This window comes from Cucumis melo, chromosome 9, assembly GCF_025177605.1.
Source record: "Cucumis melo cultivar AY chromosome 9, USDA_Cmelo_AY_1.0, whole genome shotgun sequence".
Classification (NCBI taxonomy): Eukaryota; Viridiplantae; Streptophyta; class Magnoliopsida; order Cucurbitales; family Cucurbitaceae; genus Cucumis; species Cucumis melo.
The window spans coordinates 4,751,503-4,776,417 of NC_066865.1; the positions used below are offsets into that span (position 1 = coordinate 4,751,503).

At 34.0% G+C, this 24,915-nt stretch overlaps 6 protein-coding genes across 8 annotated transcripts; 5 read left to right on the forward strand and 1 right to left on the reverse strand.

Annotated features, from left to right (window-relative positions):
- The first annotated feature begins 3,175 nt into the window (after nt 1-3,175).
- On the forward strand, nt 3,176-7,523 carry LOC103498132 (uncharacterized membrane protein At3g27390-like). Its single transcript, XM_008460630.3, has 10 exons — nt 3,176-3,709; nt 4,582-4,690; nt 4,772-4,967; nt 5,068-5,204; nt 5,501-5,789; nt 6,150-6,256; nt 6,338-6,461; nt 6,553-6,748; nt 6,827-7,070; nt 7,163-7,523. Exons 1-10 carry the CDS (start codon nt 3,553-3,555, stop codon nt 7,419-7,421), a joined length of 1,818 nt encoding a protein of 605 aa, XP_008458852.1. The 5' UTR covers nt 3,176-3,552; the 3' UTR covers nt 7,422-7,523.
- Nucleotides 7,524-8,592: 1,069 nt separating this feature from the next.
- On the forward strand, nt 8,593-9,431 carry LOC103498134 (early nodulin-like protein 1). The gene is made up of 2 exons (XM_008460631.3): nt 8,593-8,968; nt 9,051-9,431. The coding sequence occupies exons 1-2, from the start codon at nt 8,794-8,796 to the stop codon at nt 9,356-9,358; spliced, it is 483 nt and encodes a 160-aa protein (XP_008458853.1). The 5' UTR covers nt 8,593-8,793; the 3' UTR covers nt 9,359-9,431.
- A 1,755-nt stretch (nt 9,432-11,186) lies between these two features.
- Nucleotides 11,187-14,688, forward strand: LOC103498135 (cystinosin homolog). The gene is made up of 8 exons (XM_008460632.3): nt 11,187-11,699; nt 11,810-11,942; nt 12,425-12,514; nt 12,618-12,742; nt 13,324-13,366; nt 13,691-13,808; nt 13,895-13,944; nt 14,162-14,688. The coding sequence occupies exons 1-8, from the start codon at nt 11,581-11,583 to the stop codon at nt 14,306-14,308; spliced, it is 825 nt and encodes a 274-aa protein (XP_008458854.1). The 5' UTR covers nt 11,187-11,580; the 3' UTR covers nt 14,309-14,688.
- Nucleotides 14,689-16,737: 2,049 nt separating this feature from the next.
- On the forward strand, nt 16,738-19,387 carry LOC103498136 (uncharacterized). 2 transcript variants are annotated; one of them, XM_008460633.3, is made up of 5 exons: nt 16,738-17,329; nt 17,431-17,545; nt 17,627-17,708; nt 17,817-17,868; nt 19,194-19,387. In XM_008460633.3, exons 1-5 carry the CDS (start codon nt 16,985-16,987, stop codon nt 19,254-19,256), a joined length of 657 nt encoding a protein of 218 aa, XP_008458855.1. In that variant the 5' UTR covers nt 16,738-16,984; the 3' UTR covers nt 19,257-19,387. The 2 variants fall into 2 exon arrangements, with proteins under 2 accessions (XP_008458855.1, XP_008458857.1); XM_008460635.3 differs by having other exon boundaries at nt 16,789-17,329; nt 19,198-19,387.
- Nucleotides 19,388-20,659: 1,272 nt separating this feature from the next.
- On the forward strand, nt 20,660-21,459 carry LOC103498137 (uncharacterized). The gene has a single exon (XM_008460636.3). The coding sequence runs from the start codon at nt 20,660-20,662 to the stop codon at nt 21,224-21,226; it is 567 nt and encodes a 188-aa protein (XP_008458858.1). The 3' UTR covers nt 21,227-21,459.
- Nucleotides 21,460-21,485: 26 nt separating this feature from the next.
- On the reverse strand, nt 21,486-24,516 carry LOC103498138 (protein WVD2-like 7). Of its 2 annotated transcripts, none has more exons than XM_008460638.3 (8): nt 24,175-24,516; nt 23,495-24,031; nt 22,782-23,348; nt 22,638-22,696; nt 22,426-22,501; nt 22,258-22,323; nt 22,071-22,172; nt 21,486-21,944 (listed from the first exon to the last, which is right to left on the reverse strand). In XM_008460638.3, exons 1-8 carry the CDS (start codon nt 24,244-24,246, stop codon nt 21,735-21,737), a joined length of 1,689 nt encoding a protein of 562 aa, XP_008458860.1. In that variant the 5' UTR covers nt 24,247-24,516; the 3' UTR covers nt 21,486-21,734. The 2 variants fall into 2 exon arrangements, with proteins under 2 accessions (XP_008458860.1, XP_008458859.1); XM_008460637.3 differs by having other exon boundaries at nt 23,495-24,064; nt 24,175-24,513.
- Between the last annotated feature and the right edge of the window lie 399 nt (nt 24,517-24,915).

Here is a 24,915-nt window from a genome sequence, read left to right on the forward strand (position 1 = left end):
GCATTTGAGATTGTAAAGCGACGTTTTAGAATTATCAAAAATTGAGATCGTGTATGAACAAATTACCATAAATGTAAGAACAAATTGTTTTTTGTGATATGTTTCCTAACCAAACCTTAAATTGGCCCATTTTCCATTTGAATTGGATGAAGAAAAGTAAAGTCCAATCTACAAAGTACTCTACACATAAACAAAAGCCCCCATAAAGCTAAGAAAAATCCCAAAAATGTTAGACCTCCTTGGCCCATCATCAAGAATTTGCACATACATAATCACACTGTAACTTCATCACCCCGCAACCTCAAGGGGGAGAAAAGTCATCGTTAATAACATCCAAAACCCCAACTAGAGAAACATGGATTCTCTCAACACCTCCTAAACCTTTCTAATTATATTGGAAGAACAAAAAAACATGGGACTAAAAAAGAAACTACAGCTGCATTAGTAAGAGAAAGAGGCATTTCTAAACTGCCATGCTAAAACAAAAATCTCATCAACTAATTCTTTTACCTTAGTAAAGTCTGTTAGGTAGTTGTTAATCAAATTAACAAAACCCTCCTTGAGAATTTGATTCAACCAGTAGTAAAGTAATGGGAGGAGGGAGTAATTGAAAAGAGGATAAATGTGTCAAACCCTAAATAACTGGTTGAGCTTAAAGTAATTTGACTGGCCAATCCTAACCAATAATCTTCCATTATCCTACGCAAATCGGAATTAGCATTCACAGTCATCTTCCAATCATATTGCCTTACGTTTGGGGACCATGAGCCTTGACTTACCAAGCTCATCACCTAAGTAGCCTACCTGAAAACAAAGAGTCTCATTCAGATTCCTCAAAGAGATACATATATAACAGTATGTTTGAATTCATTTTCTAAATGTCTATAAACTCTTTTCTTTTTTTCCTTATAAATACTATTTCAAACACTTATAAAGACAATCTAAGCATGCACTAACTTATTTTTAAGTTTGACACTTTGTTGCACCATAGAATAGTGATGGAAAAGCTATAAATGACCACCTGTTATTGAACCACATTTCCACTTAGGAATCTTATAAGTTTGAGATACATTGATTCTTTTCTATAAAAAAAAAAATTACCAAAAAAGAACTTAAGTTATGGGTAATATCATGAAGTAGTCTACTCGATATTCACTTTGGTCCGAGGAGTTCGTGTTCCACAACTAAAAAATATTGTACTCTTTTTAACTCTTTACACTATGTATTTAGTTTGTTATGTGCTTGAGACGACATGGAGCGATCGATGTCCTAAAAAGTATTAATTTTAAAATAAAGCAAAAAATGAAGTTGTCGCCAATATTTTTTACAATATATGTGATTGGAGACCAAAATAAAGTATACAAATTATAAAATAAAAACAATAAAAAATGGTCTACAAAAATTAAAGTTGAGTTCGAGAGTCATTTGTGTATGAGGAAGTTGTTAGCACCCCATACACCTATTCAAAAAATTGGGGCCAAAATTTATATCTTGAATTAAAATCATTATTTAAAAAATTCATTTGAAAAAAAATCTTAAAGATTGTTTTATTTTAGTGCTCATCACGGCCCTATTATTTGAAGCAATGACCGTGTAAAATAAGTAGAGAGTATTCCACTGATTAAACTATGTTGAGAAAATTTCCTTCACTTTAAGAGGATTAGAAATTACTACAATTTCTCAAAATCAATCATAGGATAGTCTTCGAATAAATTATTTTTTTAACCATTGATTAAATTCATTTCTTTCTTGGGATCAAATCTCGGACTCTAAAAATATTGATTTTTCATTTCAAGAATTTAGAAATAACGAACTTTCAAGTATTTCTAAATTTCATCGTATGATTTTGTCTAAGAAGAAGATATAAGTCATTGGAAAAACATTCTTTAAGAATCTTTTGAAATAATAAATTAATTTTTAATGCTTGATAACACAACGACCTAATTTCAAAAAATTTGCAAGTGACCTAAAAGAGTTTTAGGAAATTAAAGATTTAAAAACTTAAAGAAATTTAAATTGGAAATTGAATATAAATTAAACAACAAATATAATTTAGAAAGTCTAATAACGAATTAAATAAATAAACAAAGATGATAATGTTATAAAATAAAGAACAAAGAAACAACCTTAGAGAAGAATAGAAAAAAGAAGAAGAAGAAGAAGAGAAGACAATTGAACTCAATTGTGATGTGTATACAAATGATCTCTACAACCTCTATTTATAAGGTTATGAGAATAATTGTTACAAAACTAAACATAAATAGGGAACAAGAAAGTTATGGAAGAAATTAATAGGGGATGTTATTGGATGAATTTGTAACCTAATGAGGCTATGGACATCTAATAATATTTTGATGTAGAATATTCATAAAAGATATTATAATTTTAATAAAAAAATAAATAATGTTATGAAGGGAAGAAGAAAATAATTAAATAAATAAATATTACTCAGATAAATATATAAAGAATAAATTAACAAAGAAAAGATATAATAAACAATAAAAGATAAATAACAAAACGTGAAGCAATATTTGTACATAAATAAATAAAAGAGAGGCTCACAAGAAAATTAAAAGAAAAAAATGTAAGCTAGAGAAATGAGAATAGAGAAATAAGAAAAACAATAACAAGATGTTGAAATCTCTAACACATTAAACCACTTGTTGTATTAAGGGTAGACCATTGAGACTAAAAAACCCTATCAATACACCTCCAACTGTCCAACTATTTGATTTAGTTAGTCTACTAAACTTTACAATTTTTCTATTTGCTTAAACACTTATGAGACTCTAATTAACTACACTTATCCGCAATGAACATCCAAACTTATAAGATCTTAAAAGATCTTAGTGTGATAACACCTTGCTTTGTTAAGTATAATTGTAAACATTCACCATAAAAGAAAATAGAGATTTTACAGTTTAATTCATATTAGTTTCTCTTTGGTATGTTTAATAAGCAAAGAAAGAGAAAGAAGCATTCAATGGCTTCCAATATCGTTGTAGTTTCTCTTTGGTATGTTTAATAAGCAAAGAAAGAGAAAGAAGCATTCAATGGCTTCCAATATCGTTGTAGTACTTGTTGCCTTAGTTGTTTCAACTATTCAAGAAGATGGGTATGCTTCTTCTTCTTATTTATGCTTGTTTATTTGAATTCAAATCCTTACTTGTTCAATAAACAAACAGCTACCTAATTTGGGTGAGCAACAAGCATTGAATTGATTGATCAAATCTACTGTAGCTACGTGCTTATACTAACCGTGATCTTGAATAGTTTCTTTCATGGGGTTTGTCCAATTCGATCCTTCCCATCCTTCTGGGTATTTCTGAAGCTCTGTTCTTAAAACCCATGTCTAATCCCCATCGCTAATGAATGAATCTACTTTTTCTTCTAATGCGGTTTCACGTGATTTGGTTTCTTAACCAAACCATGCAACTTCTGTTCATTTGTGTGCTGGAGATTTTTTTTTTTTTTTTTTTTTTTATTTAAATGCTTGCAATGGCTGAAGGTTTTTAGTTCGAGTTTGTGGGAAGGTTTTTGGGTAATTCTTCAATGGAGGGCAGAGACTTGGAGACACCTGGAGGGATTATTAAGGATTTAGCGAAAAGGGTCGACATGGAAGCTCCAAATGAAGCTTTTCCTTCTATGTGGAGCTTCATTCGTAATCTACCTTCCTTCACTCTGCTTTTTCTACTCGGCATTACCAAAGGTGAAGCTTTGCCTTTCTTTTGAACTCTTCCGGATTTTATATGTATTTTGATTTTGCAGTCAGTTCTGTTCTTTTGATTTTGGATCAAACAAAAACAAGAAAAAGAACCAAACCAATCCAATCAATTTTATAAGGAAAGGATCCAAACCTAAAGGAAAAAAGAAACCAATTGATTGATTTTATTTGGATCGGCTTAGGTTTGGTTCTCCTTTTTTGAAATTCTTCTTCAAAATTTTTCCTAATTTTAAGTTAAATTTGGGTTTATTTCTTTTTTTTTTTTCTATAGATTGGAATTTGACAGTTTGACGCCACTTTTCTAAATAAATAGCATATACACTCCATGAAAAATTGGTCTTTTTTCTAAACAAATTACATAGACCACAGTAATTAAAATACTAAAACATACCTAATAATGACTTAATTTTCAAGGGTAGATATACATACCATTGGTTTGATTCGGTTTTGATCGGTTTCTTTCATAAAAACCTAACCCGAACCAATACCTTTTTTTGGTTTTCTTTAAACGAACCAAGACGTCCAATTTTGGTTTGGTTTTTTGTTGCACACCTTATTGTAACAATAATAATATCTAAAATGGTAATGGTATTGTCCGGTGAGAGTGTCACCTGATTTTCAAACACAATCAGATTGATCATCATTTGCTCATCAATCAAATTACATTCTTTGATTACAGATTTGGAAAGTGAACCCCACAGTTCATTACGATTACAAAACATGAGTAAACAACAATAAACTTAATTAAATAGGATCCACTTTTTATATTACCGTTGATTTATTACGTTTCTCCTAGAATAACATGTTCAAAGAGTTTAATCTTGTCACTCTCATTGGTAATGCCTCAACAATTTCAGGAATGGTTTTCAGTCCATTGACAAGCCTAATCATGACAATGGCAAATTCTACTTTGATAGCCATTCTTTGGCCAATCCAAACTTTTTGGACATATTACTGCATCCTGAGGTGTTATCTATAAACCTTTGCTTTCCATTTCCGTTGTCTAAATGGATTGTGTGAAGTAGTCATCTTTCTTATTATTTGCAGATCAGAACAACTTGGTTGGGGTCTTAAACTCGTTTTATGTCTTTGTGTACTGCCTGTTCTACTGCTTTTATGGCCTGAATTTGCCGCTCTTGGAAGCACTGTAGGTGGAGCTATTTATGGCTTTCTTTCTCCAATAATGGCTACATTTGATGCTGCTCGAGAAGACAAGCCAGATAAAGTATTCCACTGTATGTATGTACGTATTTCCAACGACCTCGATTATATTTATGTTATTCCTTTGTGTTTTCTCTGTTACCTTTGGCTATAATTGATTTCTTATGTATGATGAATTTCAGGATGGAACTTGGGATACCATAAAAGGATCCTTCTTGGTTATTGGGGATTTTCGTGATGTTTGTTTACATTCTTACTTCTCTACTATGGAGGAACTACTACAAAAGGGAAACTCGGATGGAGGATATTATGATATCAGGTTTATTATTGTTATTTTGTAACTGATTAATTAAGCTTCTTGATTCATAAGTAACAAGCAATATATATTTGATTTAAATATCAAATGAACCGTTTTGGTTACAAAACACTTGGCATAAAGCTAGAATATACTTTTGATTATCTCAGCTAGTTACAAAAGATTAACGACAAACAGTACTGCTTATACAGTGTTAAGGCTTTCCAAAAGACAGTTCTTTACTTCTTGGATTAAATGCCATATTCTTCTCAAAAAGTGACAAGCATCCATCACTTATCTTTTTTGTTAGCTTCTTGCAGATTACTTGACTTCCTTGGTGGTTCTATAATTGGAATCCTTGGATCTGTTGTTGATACACCAGTCATCTTACTTATTGCTCTGTATAAATGTCCTTTCATGCTGTTCAAGGGTTGGTGTCGTTTGTTCCATGATCTTATCAGTCGAAAAGGCCCGTTCTTAGAGACGATATGTGTTCCATTTGCTGGGCTTGCTATTTTACTCTGGCCATTAGCTGTTGTGGGTGCACTGGTTGGCTCTATTATCTCCGGCATTTTTCTTGGTGCGTATGCAGGAGTCATTGTTTATCAGGTAGATCTCAAATATACATCTTTAAATGTTACGAAATCGACAAATAAAGACAAGTGTAAACAGGAAAGAACCAAGATTTTTGTAGTTTACTAATAGTATGTTAACAACCTCCGGGTTGAGGGAGAACTATTTTATTAGAGAAAATATTCATAATGCAACTCACTTCTCTAAACCCTAGGTAAAATCGTAAACAATATAAATATATTAAATACGTGACTTCATTTTCGAGAGCCAGCAAGACCCCAGATTTCTCTTATTTTTAATGACTCTTAATCTTAATCATCCAAAGCGCTTGATAACAAATTTAAGACATCTCAACACTAGCTATTCCAATTATAAACCTTTGAATGTGGATTGCAGGAATCCTCTTTTTGGTTGGGGCTTTGCTATATTTTGGCATCCATTTCCATTTATGATGACTACAGCAATGATGTCCTAGACATGGCCAATGGCTCCTGTTTTCCTAGGTATTTTCCCTACCCTTAGAAAACCTCTCTTTTAACTGCATAAAGTGAGCCTTGACATAACATTTTTCCCTGATATTTCAGACCCATTTATCGGAAGAAGGATATGCAGTCGCAAGCTAAACCAGAAGAATCTCAATCTGTTAGAAGTTGTCCTTCTCTTACAGATTTGGTCAAGACTCTCATTCTTGAGCTACAACCTTTAGAGGTACTCTGTGTTCATAATGAATAATGTATTCCTTTACTTCAAGTTCAAAGTTGAATAAAAAATTATGGAATCTGCTCTCTTTTTGGTATAGCTTCTCGATCGTCTTTTTAATGAGTGTAAACGGCAAGGGGAAATTGTTGTGTCCAATGGATTAATAACACTAGAAGATATTGAGCATGCCAAATCCAATAATGACATCACAGTCATTAGCATTGGCTTGCCTGCTTACTGCATTCTTCAGACGATCCTTCGTTCGGCAAAAGCCGATTCAGCTGGATTACTTCTGAGTAAGTTTCATTTCCTTCAGCTTGGTGACTGCGCGCATATAAGAACTCTCAAATTCATCCAGATTTCAATTGATATAGATGACAACGTTACGGAGATTACTACCGCAAACCGACCACAAGATGTATTCTTTGATTGGTTTCTAAGTCCTCTTCTGATCATCAAGGAGCAAATCAAAGCAATAAATCTCTCAGAGGAAGAAGAGGACTATCTCTCTAGGTTAGTCTTGTTGGGTGATGATCCCATTAGAATGAAAAATTCAAACATCAAATTGCCACCAGAATCTAAATGCAAGTGTGCCGAACTCGAGGCATTGGCTCGAAGGTACGTACTTAGATAAACTCGGTTCATCATTTAACGAATTCTGGTAATTTTCCATCACATCCATAAATGGGTTTCTTCTGTCTACCATGAAGGCTTCGAGGGATCACCAGATCAATATCAAAGTTCCCAACGTTCAAACGACGGTTTGGCAGTCTTGTGGAGGCAGTGTTTGAAGATATCATGAAGAAGAATGATGGAAGTAGACCAAGTAGACATAAAATGTCCAAATCAGAGAGTGCTATTGGGAGGTTTCTAAAGCAGATATCTTTAAAAAATAAAACAGGAAATGATGAAACTGATGAAGAACCAAAAGTAGTAATTGAAAGAGATGTGGAAAGCAAATTAACATAGTTGTAATCTTTTCAGTTTCTCTTTATTATTTAAGTGTTGTCTTTTGAAAATTCAAACTCCATTCTACAAAGATTAATAAGAATCCAGGTAGCCTTGCAAAAACTTTAAATTTCATTCTATTGGAATAATTTGCACTCTCATATTATTTTTCGATGTCTATCTCTACAATTCATCGATATATTATTATTTGAAAAAAAAATAGACGAAGAAGAGAAGAGAAGAGAAGAGAATAGAAAAATGAAAAAAGTGGATGTCGGACAGAGAACAACCCACTGTGCAATATTATATTAGGTCACCGAGAAACGGCCCGTTATCCTTCCACCGTTGAGAGTGGGTGGTGACGCTGCTCTGTGAACCAGCCTCGCGCGGTACCCACCACTTTAGTAGCAATGGACTCTTCAGCCTTCGTCGAGAGGCCAAGGCCCATCTCCCAACTTGAAACGGGCAGGCCAAATATCATCTCTCAGTAAAGCCCTGCACGGTGGAACGAACCAACCTTCAACCACTTCAATGCCCCCACTTGGGTTACAAGCTCCCATTACAAAGCTCGGCGATGATTACAGAAATGCTTACTTCATTATAAAGAAGGCGCTCAAGTTGAATTTTCGATGTGGGATAATACTCCAATCAAATACTAAAGAAAAGAAAAGGGACGAAGAAGGAGAGAATATAAAAATGAAAAAAGAAAAAGAGACGAAAAAAGGAGAATATAAAAATGAAAAAAGTGGTTGTCGGGCTGAGAACAACCCACTGTGTAATGTTTAGACTCACCAAGAATCGGCCCGTTATCCTTCCACCGTTGAGAGTGGGTGGTAACGCTGCTCTGTGAATCCAGCCTCACGCGGTGCCCACCATCTTTACGAGCAATGGACTCCCAACCTACGTCGAGAGCCCAAGGCCCAGCTCACAACTTGGATTGGGCAGGCCAGAAATCATCTCAGTAAAGCCCTACACGGCGGAACGAACCAACCTTCAACCACCTCGGTGCCCCCGCTTGGGTTACAAGCTCCCATTACAGAGCTCGGCAGTTGAGAAACATTTGCCTAGTCATTATAAAGAAGACGCTCAAGAGAATTTTATCGATGTGGGATAATACTCCAATCAAATACTAAAGCATGAAAAATGAGAAGAAATACCCTTTTTTCTTCTAGTTTCCCACGATCCAAACAGAAGAAAAAAAACCACAATGATTCATTCTCCATTACCCTAAATTGTAGGTCTGAACGTGCAAGCAAAGCCATGGATGTACAAAAAATCAACTGCCCTTTATTCAAACTCCTCTCAACTTCCATTTACACCACTATAAATTTCTCCCCAAATTAATTAAACCTTCACTTACATTCTTTAATGCACTTCACTACAACCAGAATCAATGGCTTCCAATTCCTTCTTCACTCTACTCCTTCTCACCACCTCCCTCTCCGCTGTCGCTTCTTTTGAATTCCAAGTCGGTGGCCTCAAAGGCTGGGTAGTTCCTCCGGCTAACGACAGTAAAATCTACAACGATTGGGCCTCAGAAAACAGATTCAAAGCCGGTGACACCGTCCGTAAGTAGCGTCGACCTTAAAAATAAATTGATTTCCGTTTCTACTCATTAGCATTGTGTCTGTGTGTTGTTTTTGAAACTAGGTTTCCGGTACAAGAAGGATTCGGTGATGGAAGTGACGAACGAAGAGTACAAAAGATGTAACTCCACACAGCCGAGCTTCTTCTCCAACACTGGAAACACCGTCTTCCAATTCAACCGATCAGGAACTTTTTACTTCATCAGCGGCGCTAGTGGACACTGTGAGAAAGGGCAGAGGATGATCGTGAAGGTGATGGCGGATGATGAATCTTCCGATTCTGAGAAATCGTCTGCTGTGAGGACTCCAATTTCTTGGCTGGGGATTATGAAATTCGTCTCTGCTTCGTTGGCTCTGTACATTGTGTTTTAGGATTTCCTTGTTCATCGTTTTCATGATTTCGTTGTGCTTATTTTGTTTTATAGACCGTTGTTGAAAATTTAAACTCAATTTCCATTTTATTTATTTTTGCTTTTTTTTCTTCTCCCTCTTTTTTTATTTTGTTTAATATTAGTATTTGGAATTCATATGTTTTTTCCCAAATCTTTTTCATTTAAATTACTTAAAAGGAAGAATTAGTGATTCTTAGTTTGGTCAAAAATCAATAACCATATACCATGGTATAATGATGAATTATTGAATATAAATAGAAGAATTCTATCCATAATTAAGTTATGTTTAAATAAAAATCAAAATATGTATACTTATCATCTTTTAATTAAAACTATATGACTTCACTAAGACTACATCTACATGTCACTTAATTAAAGATACCTAAAAAGTATTGTAGTAAATATCAATAGCATTACGAATTGCATCGATTTGTAATAAATTAAACATAATCAAATGTATCTAATTTCTTTTGATTTAAAGCAATGTTCACTTTCCTCCATTTCACTTCATAATTCTAACTAAAAAGTAATTTATCAATTTCTACGGAACTCAATAATCTAATCTATGTTTTGTACCAAATTTAAACACAATCAAAGCACATAATAACAAGTTTGAGGATGTTTTCTCAAAATATAAAATGTGTGCACTGGAAAACGTTGGACTTTGGGTACGTGGAGGTAGGGTAAAGAGATGTAATGGTTAGAAATAAGTTTCTAATAGTCCAAATAAAATAAACATAAGTGACTTTTTCAATTTCCAGATTTTGATTAGTATGAGTTTTGTCTTTAGGTTTTAAAAATTTATTCTACCTTTATAAGAATACATTCACTTGATATCTTATTTTTCTAAATGTACTTAAAAGTTTATGAGTTTTTAAAAATAAGATTAAAAGATTTTGATTTTAAAAAAATAATTAATGGTTTTAGGGTAAATATAATTGTTGGAAACAAATTCAAAATCCTCGTAAACCTTTTAAACATATTTTTAAAACTCAAGAACTAGAAAGGAACATTTTGAAAATTGAAATACTAAATAAGTCTAATCTTATGAAGTTAAAAAAAGCCTTTAAAAAATAGATTTTTAGAACTTAAAACCAAACATACGCCTTTTTCAAAACATGATATCCGAAAACGATATTTTCCCTAAAATAAGATGGGGAATCTAAAAAAAAAATTCATATTATCGTAATAAATAATGGCAAAAATAGTGGAGAAAAAAAATATTTGGTAAAAATAAGACTAAGTCCATAATTTTTATTTACATAGCGTCACGTCTCATCCGTTTACTTTAAACTGCCACATTAGAAGAAGAAACCTGTGAACTATTCCAAGTAATTTGATATATAATAAAAAAAAGTATTAATAAAATTATATTTTCAAAAAAATGCATCTCAAGTCGAAACTACATAGTAAAATAGGAAAAGAAAAAAAAAAGAAAAATTCGAACTCAGACATAGGAGGTGGCATTCACTGCATTGAAAACAAAAATCTACTAGACTAATAGCTTCCGTTAATACTTATTTGATAACGATACTTATAATAAATCTTAGATGAAAACCGCGAATTCTCTTGTATGTGACAGCCTAAAGTAAATTCGATGGAATGTGGAGTCATGTGAGTGGAAATCGTTGTTCTAGTCCATTGTTTTTACACCTACATTTATCGATATTTTCTTCGATTAATTATACTGTCACATTATTTTTCATAATAAATTTGGTGATGATGCTATTTTTTTCGTTTCTGCTTCTTTAAAAAAGTAAAGTATATTTATAATCAAGGCTAAAATATGGATAGGGTGCACAAACCTATGGAAAAAAGTGAATAAAATAATAGACGATTTTGAGCTCTTTCCGTATGAATATGCCTCTCTTTACGTCTCTATTCCAAATGACATACCATACCCTTACTTATAACATTTTATTACCACAAATTATTCTTAAAATACACCAAAACGAAGAAATGGACACCAAAATTCTAATCTCCTTTTTTCTTTTCTTTTAAATGTTTAAATCTTAGTTGGAGAGTGGGGGCCTAATTCCGCCGGTCAAACTTCCCTCCTTCCGCCGGCAATTCTCGGCGTTCGTCGTCTTTCTCTGCTTCTCAGTCTTGATTTCAAGAATCAAATTTTAGGTTCCGACGGCAATTTTCTCTTTCTTGTTTTTCATCTGCCTTCGCCGGAAATAAATAAGTTAACGAAGAGAAATGGCGTCTTGGAATTCGATTCCGCTCGAGATCATCTACCAAGTTCTCGGATGGTTCGCCTTTGTTTCCTGGTCCATCAGTTTCTATCCTCAAGTCATCTTAAATTTCCGTAGGAAAAGGTACTTTTCTTGATCTCCTTTTGTTTTTTTGTTTTTTTTTATCTGATTTCTTGTTCTGTTTGATGTTATCGTTGTTTTTTTTTTATTTTATTTTCTTTTTGTTGATGTAGTGTCGTGGGACTGAACTTCGATTTTGTGCTGTTGAATTTGACGAAGCACTCGACGTATTTGATATATAACGCCTCGCTTTACTTCAGCTCGGCTGTTCAGAAACAGTACTTTGAGAAATATGGTTACGATCAGGTTTTTGCCTTCTTGCTTTTTTGTTCAAATTTTAGGCATGAACTTCTAGTTGTGTGTTCTTGTGCTTTCATGTTTTGATGTTGGAATTAGTTGTTGCATTCCGTGAATGTATCTCGTGTTTAGCCGCTTTAGAATTCCTTATTGTGTTGGATTTCCAAACTACAAGCATATTGTCGTCAGTAAAATCTGGGTGTGGAAGTTTGAACTCAATGTCCCTACTATTTAATTTGTATTGGTGTGCATTACTTGTTAGATGATGTATATAATTAAATTTATCTTTGCCGATTACTTCATTAGTTGATAAATGTGCATGTATTGAGTTTTTTATCCTTTCACCTTTTGCTTTCTGAACACGACAACCACTCTTTTGTTTTCTGAATACAACAACCACGAGATGAGGGATTTAACCTCCAACCTCACGAGAAAAGATATACCGTTTGACATATTTCTATTGATGTTGTCGATTTTCTTGGATCTCTCAGATGATACCTGTTGCTGCAAATGACGTTGCTTTCTCAATACATGCTGTTCTGTTGACGGCAATCACCTTATTCCAAATTGTGATCTATGATGTGAGCAGTTTAGGATTCTTCTCTAATTTTATGTTTGTTCTGTCTCCTGGTCTAGTTAAATATTGGTTTTAGTAACACAAGTTGATTTCTTTTACTTTTACAGCGCGGAACTCAGATCGTTTCCAAAATATCTCTGACAATTGTGATTGCTGTATGGATATTTGCCGCAATTTGTTTCTTCATTGGTCTGTCTAGCCATTCTTGGCTCTGGCTAATTTCCATATTCAAGTAAGTGGATTCTCAAGAAGTTTTCTGAATGTGATATTTAGGTAAAACACTGCAATTATAGGCTGTTTTGTACATGTTCAACAAGTACCTTATAATTTATCTTTGAAGATTTGCTTGTTCCCTTGATCTGAAAAGCTAACTATAGAGCTTCTAAGCAATTTTTGAAAAAACTCTAGCCTAATCTTCTTGGAGTTAACTAGATTCAGAAAGAACTTCGGGAAGCAAAAACTAATATCCTTAAGGCAACAAATCAAATTTATTAAAAAGAAATTCAGCCAAGGGAACAGTGAATGGAATAATATGATAGTGTTTCCTCACCTACTCTAGCTCTACTACATGATCATACTTGATGCTAGATGGTCTTTTGGGGATATCTTTTTGAGTTCTATCTTTTTTAGGGGGTTTCTAGTTATTAGTGGTAGTACTGGCTGTTCTTGTTTTACAACCTCATATCAAACAAAACTCTTCCTCCTTTTTACTTTTTCTTTTTTTATTATTATTTTGTCACTCAATTTATGGCTTCATTGTAGAGTATCCTAAGTCTAGTTGCCTGTTAACATTGAGATCTTTAATGTTGGCAGCTCAATTCAAGTATTTATGACGGCTATTAAATACATACCTCAGGTGAGAATTTCTTGCTTGTTTACATTTTGCTATCAAAAGAGACATTGACCCAGCAGTAACTACCAGAATCCATATGACAATATTAGGATGATTAGTTCAGAATTTATTACGCTTTGCACCTTGGTGACAGTCCATAAAAATCAAAATCAGTGTAACAGGATAGAAAATCAGCTTTTACTTGTTTTAAAATTTACATGAATAGGATCAACAAATCATCACGGCTGAGCCTGATATCTTTTGTCTAAGTTATTGCATTATTCCAGTTAAACTTGTAAGGTAAATGTGTACGTTTTGATACATACTCATAACACATTATTTATAAAGGCAATCATGAACTTTTTGCGGAAGAGCACTGATGGATTCAGCATTGGCAACATACTGCTCGACTTTCTGGGAGGCTTGGCAAATTATGCACAGATGGTAGTGCAGTCCATTGATCAAAGTATGTTATCTTTGTCCTTGCCTTTCGACTGTAGCGTATGAATTTTGTTACCTGGGTTACATAATTCAACTTTCTTTTCCTTTCAGATTCTTGGGTTAACTTTTATGGCAATATTGGGAAGACATTGCTCTCTTTGGTATGGACTCTTCTTTAGTTCTATGATAAATGTTCTCTTTCTTTTATTTGTTTGTGAGACTTCAAACTTCAATCTTGTTTACGGCTTTGTTGAGTCCTAAAACTTCTTGTTTAACAATGCATTTGAGACCATTTCTATGCATTGGAACAATAGAAGGGAAAGATTTGTTACTTCTCAACTGCTAACAATGCATTTGCTGTTTTATACAATTTTGCAGATAAGTATATTCTTTGATCTTCTTTTCATGCTTCAACATTATGTACTATATCCCGGCAAGAGGCCAACCGTGTCTCAGAAAGCCGATGACGAGAGCAGAGAGGCACTTATCACACCTCCGGATCGCCCACAATCAGAGGACGTGTAAGGTTAGGTTTGTCAAATCATGGCATAAAAAGAAACACATAGCTTTGTCAACTTTGACAGATGAAACAAATTTCATTGAAGCTTTAGATGTAAATATAAAACATATTTAGGAGCGGTATTCTATTGCTTGATACGAGGAAATTGGGTTGTATCTATATCTTCGCTAGCTCTTGATTGTTTATTTTGGGATGGTTTTGAAAATGAAAATATCTGCAGTGAACAACATAGGGGTAGCTAAGCTACCATTCACTAGGTTGAGATTTTTCTCTCGAATCTCTAAAACCTTTTAAAGTCCTTATCTTATTTTATAATATGGGAATAGACATTGATGTTGATATTACATATTTTATTAGTTGAACTATATCTATTTTGACTCGTAAATCAGGTCTATGGGAGGAAAGTTGGTTTTTCCCTTGCCCCACCATTTTCTCTTTTTTTAAGTATAGTTAATATTTTCTTAATCTTGATTACCAATTTGTAGTCATAATCATAGTATTAAACTTCCGTTGGTATGTCTATATTTTTACATTTCTACAAGTTCAATGTCTACATGTGTATATTTCCAATAGATTGTAAAAAAAATCCATGAAACCCAATAATAAGCATCAAAACACAAAAAAAAAAAAAAAAAAAAAACATCAAAGCACAACAAGAGCTTAGACATTCAAATGGATTAATAACTACAAAGTAAGTGGTTCGATTTTTCCTAGTCCCAATTGTTGTACTAAAAACACCTCACTAGAATTAAATATAACTAGATAATAGATGTGTTTTATTTATTTGATAATAATCAAATGTTTATTTATTATTTCAAATTTATTTCAAAAAAAAATTTGTTTATATAATTTTTCAAGCGATTTCTATTAAATTGATGTTTTATCTATATTTTCATCGAAATGTTCTTAAAATTAAGAACTCAATATTTTTACCGGCGTCGATATAATCTTTCATAATTTGATGTAGCTTTTTATTTTATTTTTAAATTTAAAATTTCGTAGATAATTTTAAAAAAATTATGTTTAATTTTGACTATAATAACAAATTCAATACGTATCCTTAGCGTGGGTAAGAGTAGTATTTTCAAAAGTTTAATTTTGATTTTCCTTTTCATTTCTTTTACCCTAAAACTTGGTAGTTCGAGGAAATTCTTTCAGAATGATTAATGTTAAAACATTGGTTAATTCTCTAAAGTTTAAGTATTCCTAAGTTAAAAGTTGGTTGTTGATGTCTGAAATTGATGTTTTTTAATGAGAAAATATGAGTTATATTATACCTTGACATACAAAATAACCTGACGTCTTTTCTTTCTTTAAAGAAAGGTACAATCGACTTCAAGTTGAGGATTCTTCTCCTCAACATAGTGTCAAACACAAATTGATCTACTTTATATAATAATAAAATTGTTAATGGTGAAAATCATATTGTAATCAATAAATTATCCATCTACATCCAATCACAATAATAATATTTTCTTTTTTCCAACAAGTCAACGTATCATCATTTGAGTGAATCAACTTCATGGCATAGCGGTTGTTATATGAGCTTTGAGATTAGAAATCTATTTAATATTGTGAAAAAGGAGATCAAATATCTCAACTCTTAAATGAAAGGTTATTGAAATTTCAAAAAGCGGTTCTATCACACAAGTTGTAGATGTCACACAAGATGTCTTAGCAACCATAGAAACAATACTAAATCAATAATAAAAAAAAAGTAACAATAACACATAAAAGTTGGTTGTCCAGTTTAGAGGCGCAACACCTATGTACGATGATAGTGTACCTAAGAAAGATATAGTACACTGATATAATTGAGTAAAGAGATTCCAATATTGCACTTTTATGTGTACACTCAAGATTACATTGATAACTATAAAGTTAACTCAGTCAACAGTTAGGTTCTCTCTAGATGTGATACTCTCTCTCTCTTTAGAACTTAGGCTTCTCCTAATGGTAAAGAACTTAAGGCTCTCCTTAAGTATCTGATACTCCCTCTCACTTGAAGTTATCTTTCTTTCTTCTCTTTGTTCACTCGAGTGAATTAGCCTCCCTCTAAGTGTATGAGAACTCCCTTCTCAAGAACAAACCTTATGTTCCCTCTAAGGATGAGAAATTCTTCTTGATTGAATCGGCTTTGGACTCCCCTAAAACAGTGTAGTATGTTTGGAGTCGATGTAATTCTAATGTTGTTTGTTGCAAACACAAAGTTATGTGGAATTGATGATGAAGAATAAACAATACACATATGTGTCAACTCTAACAACGAATGCTTCTTGAGCTTAGTATAGAAAGGCAAGAAAAATATCCACAAAATATATGAGTTGAACTTTGAAAAAGACAAACGTCCCAAAGAATCAAATTTGTATTATATTGTAAGTAGGGAAAAAAAATATTAATGAGATAACCACAAAAAGGGTTATGAAACTTAAACAAATATATTTAATCAATTAACAAATCAATGAACTAAAATCATTTTTCAATTTTATCAATTTTGATCTCATCAATATGTTCTCTTCTTTACATTTTAAAGGTTAGTGTAGATTTTTTCTTTTAAAAAGGATTATAATAATAATAATAATTATCGTGCGGACGGAAGCATCACCCAATTTCACCATTTTTGTGGAGCGAACTAGAAGTCGACGAGTGGCTACATTTCAGGTGAAGAGACGGCGGCGCTGATGAACTCGATTCTATCATCTTCATCCCCATCCCTTCCCATTTTCAACCACAAAAAATCTCCTCCTCCATTTCCAATTTCCCATTCTTTCACTTCTCCTTCGATTCCCAGACCCACACACTATTCCCCTCTTCGCGTCTCATCTTCTTCTTCCGACAACCCGGCCGTCACCGTTCCATCTCCACCCACCGACGCCCCTCTCGACACCCTCCGATCCGCTTCTCATGTCGTAAGGGAATTTTACGACGGAGTCAACCGCCATGACCTCGCCTCCGTTGAACCCCTCATTGCTGAGAATTGCGTTTACGAGGACCTCGTCTTTTCCCGCCCTTTCGTCGGTCGGAAGGTACGGTATGCACCCGTTTATCAATTCCTCAGCTCGTAATAACATAACCCCTTTTGGATTTATGCGATATTTATAACGATTGTGTGACCCAATTGATGCAGGACATTCTTCTTTTCTTCAAAAAGTTTAACGATTCCATCAGTAAGGATCTTCAGTTTGTTATTGATGATATATCCACCGAAGACTCATCAGCTCTGGGTGTACTTTGGCATTTAGGTAACTTTGATTTCATATGTTACATTGAGTTTTAGTGCATTTGTTTCTTGCAGTGATTATTGTTTGAAATTTTCATTGTAGAATGGAAAGGGAAAGAGTTTCCTTTTAGTAAGGGATGCAGCTTTTATCGTTTGGCTGATGTTGATGGCAAGAAACAAATTATGTAAGTAATATTTCTATTCTTTTCCCTCACCTTGTTGAAATATGCAGAGTTAATAGCTTGACTTTGGTTGCTAATTAAGTTGTTTACTTGCTTTGTTTCAATTTACAGCTATGCAAGAGACAGCGTTGAGCCTGCATTCAAGCCTGGGGAGATGGCTTTGGTAAGTTAATTTTGATTTTTCTTTCTGTTTGTCTTTCCTTGCTCAAAGATGTGGGTGCTCCTCCTAGTTCTCTAATCATAGTTATACATTGTTTCTATCTCTTAGGAAGGTAAATAATCAAGTAACTTAAGCTTTTGAGGCTGATTTCTTTCATATGTTTGGGACAAATTAGGACCAATTAATGTTGTTGGAGTTTAGTTCTTATGAACTATTTTTGTCATTGACAGAAATCATCAATTATATCCCCAAAAGTGATGACCTTGAAATGTCATGTCGTATTCATTGACTCGTTTTCATGTCTAGTTGCCTCAAAGTGCAGTCTTTTGAGGTTTATAAGATCCACGATATTTGAGATGATGGAGCTGTCTTTGCCTATAGAAGCAGTTGGATTTGATATGAAGGAGTGTTTAGCGTTGTGAGTGGTTAAGAGAGGAGTTTATTTGTGGTTTTAGATTACTAGCATCATTACTGCCACAAACTCGTGGGAAATATCCAAAGATACCGAGCTATTACAACGATTATCACGTTGTTTTCAATTGATTTTGTTTCTTAGCGGTTTTGTTCAAAGTTAGACTTAAAATTATAGCACATTGCTAAATCATACAGGACATCGAGAGGCCTAGAGATTTCTAAATGCTGGATAGATGTTCATTTAAATTGAAATATGAGACTCCTCTAATTAAAATGAGGATCCTTGGTGATGCAAAAAACGAGTTAGTGCTCTCTCTATCTAGTTCCTTAGGTTTAGGGATATTATTGATATCAGCCACTCTTCTTAGAGATATTGATAGTTACCGTGCTTTCTATTTCTATTTAGCTGGAGTCTTCTTCTAGAGGGATGTCTTTTTTATTTTTTCTTAACGAAAGTTGCTTAAAGTCTTTTGCCACAACAATATGGAATAAAGTTCTCGGGAGTTGATGTGTATGTAGTAGCAGCACATATGATGTCTAATAACAGATCACTTTCTCGCAATTTCCAAATGCACTAAAGAAATTCCTTTGAACATGCCATAGTCCTTTCCTTTGCATAATTTCTCAACTCATACGACTTTGTGGCTTCTAGATTTTCAAATACAGACAAATCGGAGTTTTGACTTTGACTTGATCAACTCTCTTCTGCTTACTCTGCTATGAGTAGATAAATCTCAAATGTACAATGGATTTTATTTACTTAAAGCAATCTGTGCCTGAGCTTCACCTACTATAATGTAACAGTCGTATTTATTTACATTCATGGATGAAAATAGATTTTCTTTTTCCTGTTGAGAAGATGGTTGCTGAGTTTTTGTTTTTGTCATAATTTGATCCATTTTCTTCCATTACAGACAGCCATAAGAGGTGTAACTTGGCTTCTGGAACAATTCCCTCAGCTAGCAGATCGGATATAATCCCCACTTTCTCACACTAGGAAGAATTTACTAATGTATAAGATCCAATATTCTTTTAGTATAAATGTATATTTAACTATAGATCAAATTGTATAAATTCTTATAAGTTACAAGATCCAAAAAGTTTTTCACCTCTGGGTTCCTTTCTGTTTGTAATTTTGCGATTATCAGTGAAATTCTTTCTTTTTCAATAATTAGTTGACGTATATTTGGTTATGATCCTTTTAAAGGGTAAAGATGTGAGCATGAATTATGAGAATGGAAGCTAAAAATTTTGGCATTGTCAAAAAATTTATACGACCGTATTAGCCCCTCAATTTTGAAATTTTGGGTTTATATGGTTCAATATTCTAATTTGTTTCCTTTATTCGATATTTTTATTATTATTTAAATACTACAATACGTTTTATATATATATATATCTGTGTGTGTGTGTGTTTGTATTTTCATTTCTTCTCTACACCATCCTTCCTTTTCATCTTCAAGTGCACAAGTTTGATGTTTTCAACATTGGCGAATGTTTTTATTATTTACCATCATCCTAATTTGACCGTGGAAATCGATTCATCAAAGAAGTATTGAATCAAAATATTTACAAAATATAGCAAAATTTTAGATTCATCATTGATCAATATCTATTAAAAATATTAATATATATTAATAAATATTAATTATTCATTAATAAAATTTAAAATTTTACTACGTTTTATAAATATTTTTACCATCTTCTATGCTTTTTCAATTATATAATCATAGAAGTTAATAGAAATCAAAAGAAAAAACTGAAAAGTTATTTAAACCATTATGAACATGCACTGAATTTAATATTGTTTTTCATTTTTTTTTTCTTTTAACTTTTAACTGTTAAGGTTTTTCTCATGTAATGTAAATCTTCAATTTATTCACTTAATTTTTTTTATCAAAATTATTTGAATAATTGTAATAATTTTATGTAAGAAAAAAGAGTATATATCCAAACCTAAATAATTATATATATTCACAATTTACAAAGAAAATATTAATAGAGGCCAAAATTTTTTTAGAAAAAAAAAACCAATGGTGAGTAAATGTTTATTGAAAATATAAGACTAAAATTAGCCAATTAAAAGTAATAAAAAAACTAACATAAAACAAAACTCGAAATGAATGGAGTATAAAATAGTATTTTAAGGAAAGTTTAAAGGATAAAATAAAACAAATAAAAACAAATCCCAAGTCAACTATCAACTGCTTGGTGAACGCGCAATTGAATTGTCAGGGTGGCACAGAATCAAACTCCTTGTCCTTGCCTCCCAAGCTTCTTTCCTTCTTCATTTTCTATTTAACTCCAAACCTTCCTTCTTCTTCCCTTCAATCCTCTCTTTCCTTTTCTTCTCTCCTCACCTCAATTTCACCACTCCAAAATGAAGAGGGAAGGTCGCCAACATGGCATGGTAAGAACCTACCGGATCATCCCTTCCCCATGGAACCCCAGACCCGAAACTCGATTCGTTAACGAGCTTGATTTCCCTCCTACTGCTGGCCTTTTCACTAAGGTCTCATCCAAGCCTACCAACCACTCCAAGTTCACCGGAAAATGCAGCAAGCCTCGATGCTCTGGTTGCAGGCTACACCCAGTTCAAAAGGCCAAGGATAAAACCAAGGGATCTCGTAAGTTCAAGTTTCACCAACTCCTCATTGACTTCTCAATGGATGACTTCAATGAATGCCCGAGCATCATCGATGATGACAGTGACGATCAGTCACTGGAGGAAATAGATGTTAAGTTGAGGGTTGGAGATATTCATCGCCACGACGACGATGACTATCAGCTGCAGAAAGTAACAGATTTTGAATCAAGGGTTGAAGGTATTCATCATCATGTGGATGATGAAGATGAAAGGAGTTACCACAAAGTGGAATTCGTCGTGGACGAAGCAGTGGAGGGAGATGACAGTTGGTGTTTGGTAGAAGAAAGACAAGCAATCTAATGGACAATGAGGCAGTTGGAAAGTAACAGGCAGCTTGCATCCATAGCTGTGTGACTTTTCTGCCTCAAAACTTTAATCAATGTGGATATGAATAATGGTTTCAATCTCTATTCAAACTTTACGAAGTGGGTTCTCTCTGTAAATCCAGGATTAGAGGGAAACACTTGGAATATCTAACTCTGTTCTTTGTATATCCTTTTCATTCAATCTTTCACTGTTTTCTATTTCCCCAATTTCAGATTCTACTTACTTTGTTGAATTCTGATGAATAATGATAACTTCATAGCCCATCAAATCAATGTTCTCTACATATACCGATATTTTTATACAGTAGTACATATCAAACAAGGCTTTGTTACATAAAAATTGACAGATTTTATCAGTAGAACAAAATGGGTCCACTGTAATTTAGAGGACGTCGAGATCTGGTTACCTCATGAATAAATGAAAATGGCTTCAAGGCTTCAGCGTAAGTGAAAATTTTGAGAAGGAATCTTCTGCTTGACCTTTAGTGCTGAATGTTAGGAGATGTGTTCTCATGAGCAGACATTAAAGTTTGTAAAGACAGAGAACGAGTCTTCCCCTGCGCATTCTTATTCGTGCCTCTGGTGCTTTTAACTGGAGCCATATGGCCAGAATGAGGCATTGTGGCTTCTCCTATTTTGGGGCTTCCCTTTCTTCCTAGTTTTGGCGATGGGGGATGACACTTGAGAACCTCCTAGAAAAGAAAGGGACAGTATTTATACAAATTCCTTGTTTGTTGTATTTAGGCTATCAGCATGTGGGATCTTACTCTAGATTTTACTCTAAATTGTGCCGAATAAGTGGAAAATCACTTGTTTACCTCGTTTTTCTGTGCTTTTCGCTCCTTGTAAAAGTTTGGCAGTGGCCTGGCTTTGAAGCAGAAACTTTGGCGCAGCTTAGTTATTTCTGTTTCGGCTTTCTCCTACAGGAATGTTAGTCCGTTACATCATGACTCATTGTCAATAAGTCGGTTTACAGATTACCAAGTAATATGTTTTATTTGTTACCTTTAGTTTTGTTTGAAGTTGCACCTTTTTTTGTGACTCGTTTGTGTTGAACTTCTCTTCGAGTTTCTGTAAGTGTTGAGAAGAAACAAGCAATCAATCAGCAATTGAACAAACAGAGATTATAGTATTTGAAAAAAAACACGTGAGGAGAATGCAACAAAAGCTTGCCTCCTTTCTTCTTGCTGCTCTTTCATCAGTTCGCAAGCTGAAAGGGGTAAATGAAAACGGCGAGTACAATTTGTTTCTGCAATTAACACACAAGAATTTTGGTCACCATCAGCTGGCGAATTGAAAACTTAAATACAAAATGTCAAGGCCACTTTGCAGTTGCTAAACATAGAAGATCAAACTCAAATAGCAGACAGGAGAGAAACTACTACCTTTTCTTTTCCGACCAGGGTGTAGCAGAAGGATGCTTTTGGGACTCATTCTTCATTGCCTGAGATAACCAAAGATAACAGACTGAAAAGAAATCCCCATGTTCAAAAGATACAATCGTAGACAAAAATGAAAAGCATGGCAACCGTATTCGGTGTCCTAAGAGGAGTTGAGCAATCTTTAGCAGGTTTCGAAGTACTGGCCCCAACTCTTGAACGTTCAATCTTTCTCATCACTGTTGAAGTCAACTTGTTGAGTTCTCGAATGGGTGTAAAATTGACAGCCATCCTAAGAGATTTAGGAGTAGATTTCCTTTTATCTGCCGACTCCGTCACACACTTGTTAACAACTTGTTTTGGAGTGGCAATATTAGATTTCCTTTTATCTGCAGATTCCATAACATATTTGTTAGCAGCTTGTTTTGGAGTGGCAATGTTAGATTTCCTTTTATCTGCAGACTCCATTACATATTTGTTAGCCACTCGTTTTGGAGTGGCAATGTTAGATTTTCGTTTATCTGCAGACTCCATTGAGTATTTGTTGGCAACTTGTTTTGGAGTGGCATTGTTGAGACAAGAAGCTGGAGAAATTGGTTTGACGGGTGTAGATGGGAGGATCTTAGATGATCTGTCAAACAATAGAAGCTTTGATGATGAAGTAGCTGCTTTCTTTTTGCTAATGGTGCTCGGTTGCTCCCAATTCTGACGGGAACTCTGCAACAACACTAATAGTATCAATATCCATTTCCCAGATTCGCAAATTCAAAAGGAAAACTTAAAGCATAATCCTTCTATCCCTATTTGCCACTCTCATCTACACACTTCCTAGTTTGACATGAATGAGAAACAGCTAGCATTACCTTAGGAAGAGATATTTCCATCTGGGGTGTCCGATTGAACTCATTTCCAGTCAGCCCATCATTCAAATCAACACCCACAACCTTCTGGGTAATTTCCTCGATCACTTGGTGGGCAAGGCCAGAATCACCTCCCTCAACCTCCCTGCTATCAAGTTTCTCCTCCTTCAGCAAAGAACCGTCGGAACTGCCATTACCATTAGCAATGGTGACAAAATCTTGCCCAGTTACAACCTCAACCCCATATTGCTGGACGCCATTAGAGGTCGACATTGAGGTCTGCGGAGAAGCAGAGCCATTCTGTTTAGTTTCAGTTTGTTCGAGAGATTTGGAAGAAGCAGCAGCATTTTCTTGCTCAAGCAAGGCCGCAGCTCGCTGAGCAGCAATCTTCTTGTAATGAGCTTCAAAGAAAGCTTTCTTCTGAGCAACAGAACCGGGGCGAGAAAACTTCTCAGCTTCTTCAACATATCGATTGTGGGAAAACGTAGACCATTTCTCCCAAGACAAAGACTCCGACATGAATCTCCCGAAGGAGACCGACTGAGAAAGAGCATGAATTGGAAGATTATTACCCTAAAGGAAACAGAGAAAGACAGAGAAGAAATGATTGATATAAGGAACGAAATAGAAACAAATTATTTAAAAATAATAAGAAGAAAAGGGTATGGTGGGGACTGACTGACCTCCATGGATTCATTAGGAAAACCGGAAGTGTAAGAGAAAGGGTGGTGCATGAGGCATGTTGAATCTGCCATGGAAGCTCCAAGTGAAAGGAAACAAAAACAAAAGGAAGAAGAAGGGAAGAGAGAGAAATGGGTGTTGTTGGGATTGTATTATTGAAAATGGGGTTTCTGGGTATTATTTTGTCATGTCGGAAAATCGAAGCTTTCAAAATTTGAATTTCAAACCACAGAAAAAAGAAACTCCGGTACGACTTACAACACACAAAAAGCAAAAGGAGGAAGATGATTCTCCCATTTTTAATATTTTTTTAAATTTTCCTCAGTGGGTCCTCCCATAATTTTCTTTTATTAAAATATACTTTATACTCCAAACATGGTTAAATCATATTACTTCTAATTCTTTAATTTTAACGTCTGAACTTTCAATCCCTACAGATAAAAGAATATGTGAATGTCAATATTAATGAGTCGAGCTCAGTCTGATTATTTAAACTTTTTATAGTTAGCTTCGTGTATTAAATGAAAGGAGAGAAACCAATTAAATTAAAATGAAACAAAATATTTAATTATAAATAATTGAAAATGGTAAAACTAATCTTTTAAGATAAGTTTAGTATTAGAAGAGTATTTAACACATAAAAGTATGGAATTGGGTTGAAATGGACTAAGACGTTTTATAAATATTATTTTAATCGGAAAAGGGACCCATTTTGAAGAGACCAATTTCAATACCGGACTTCA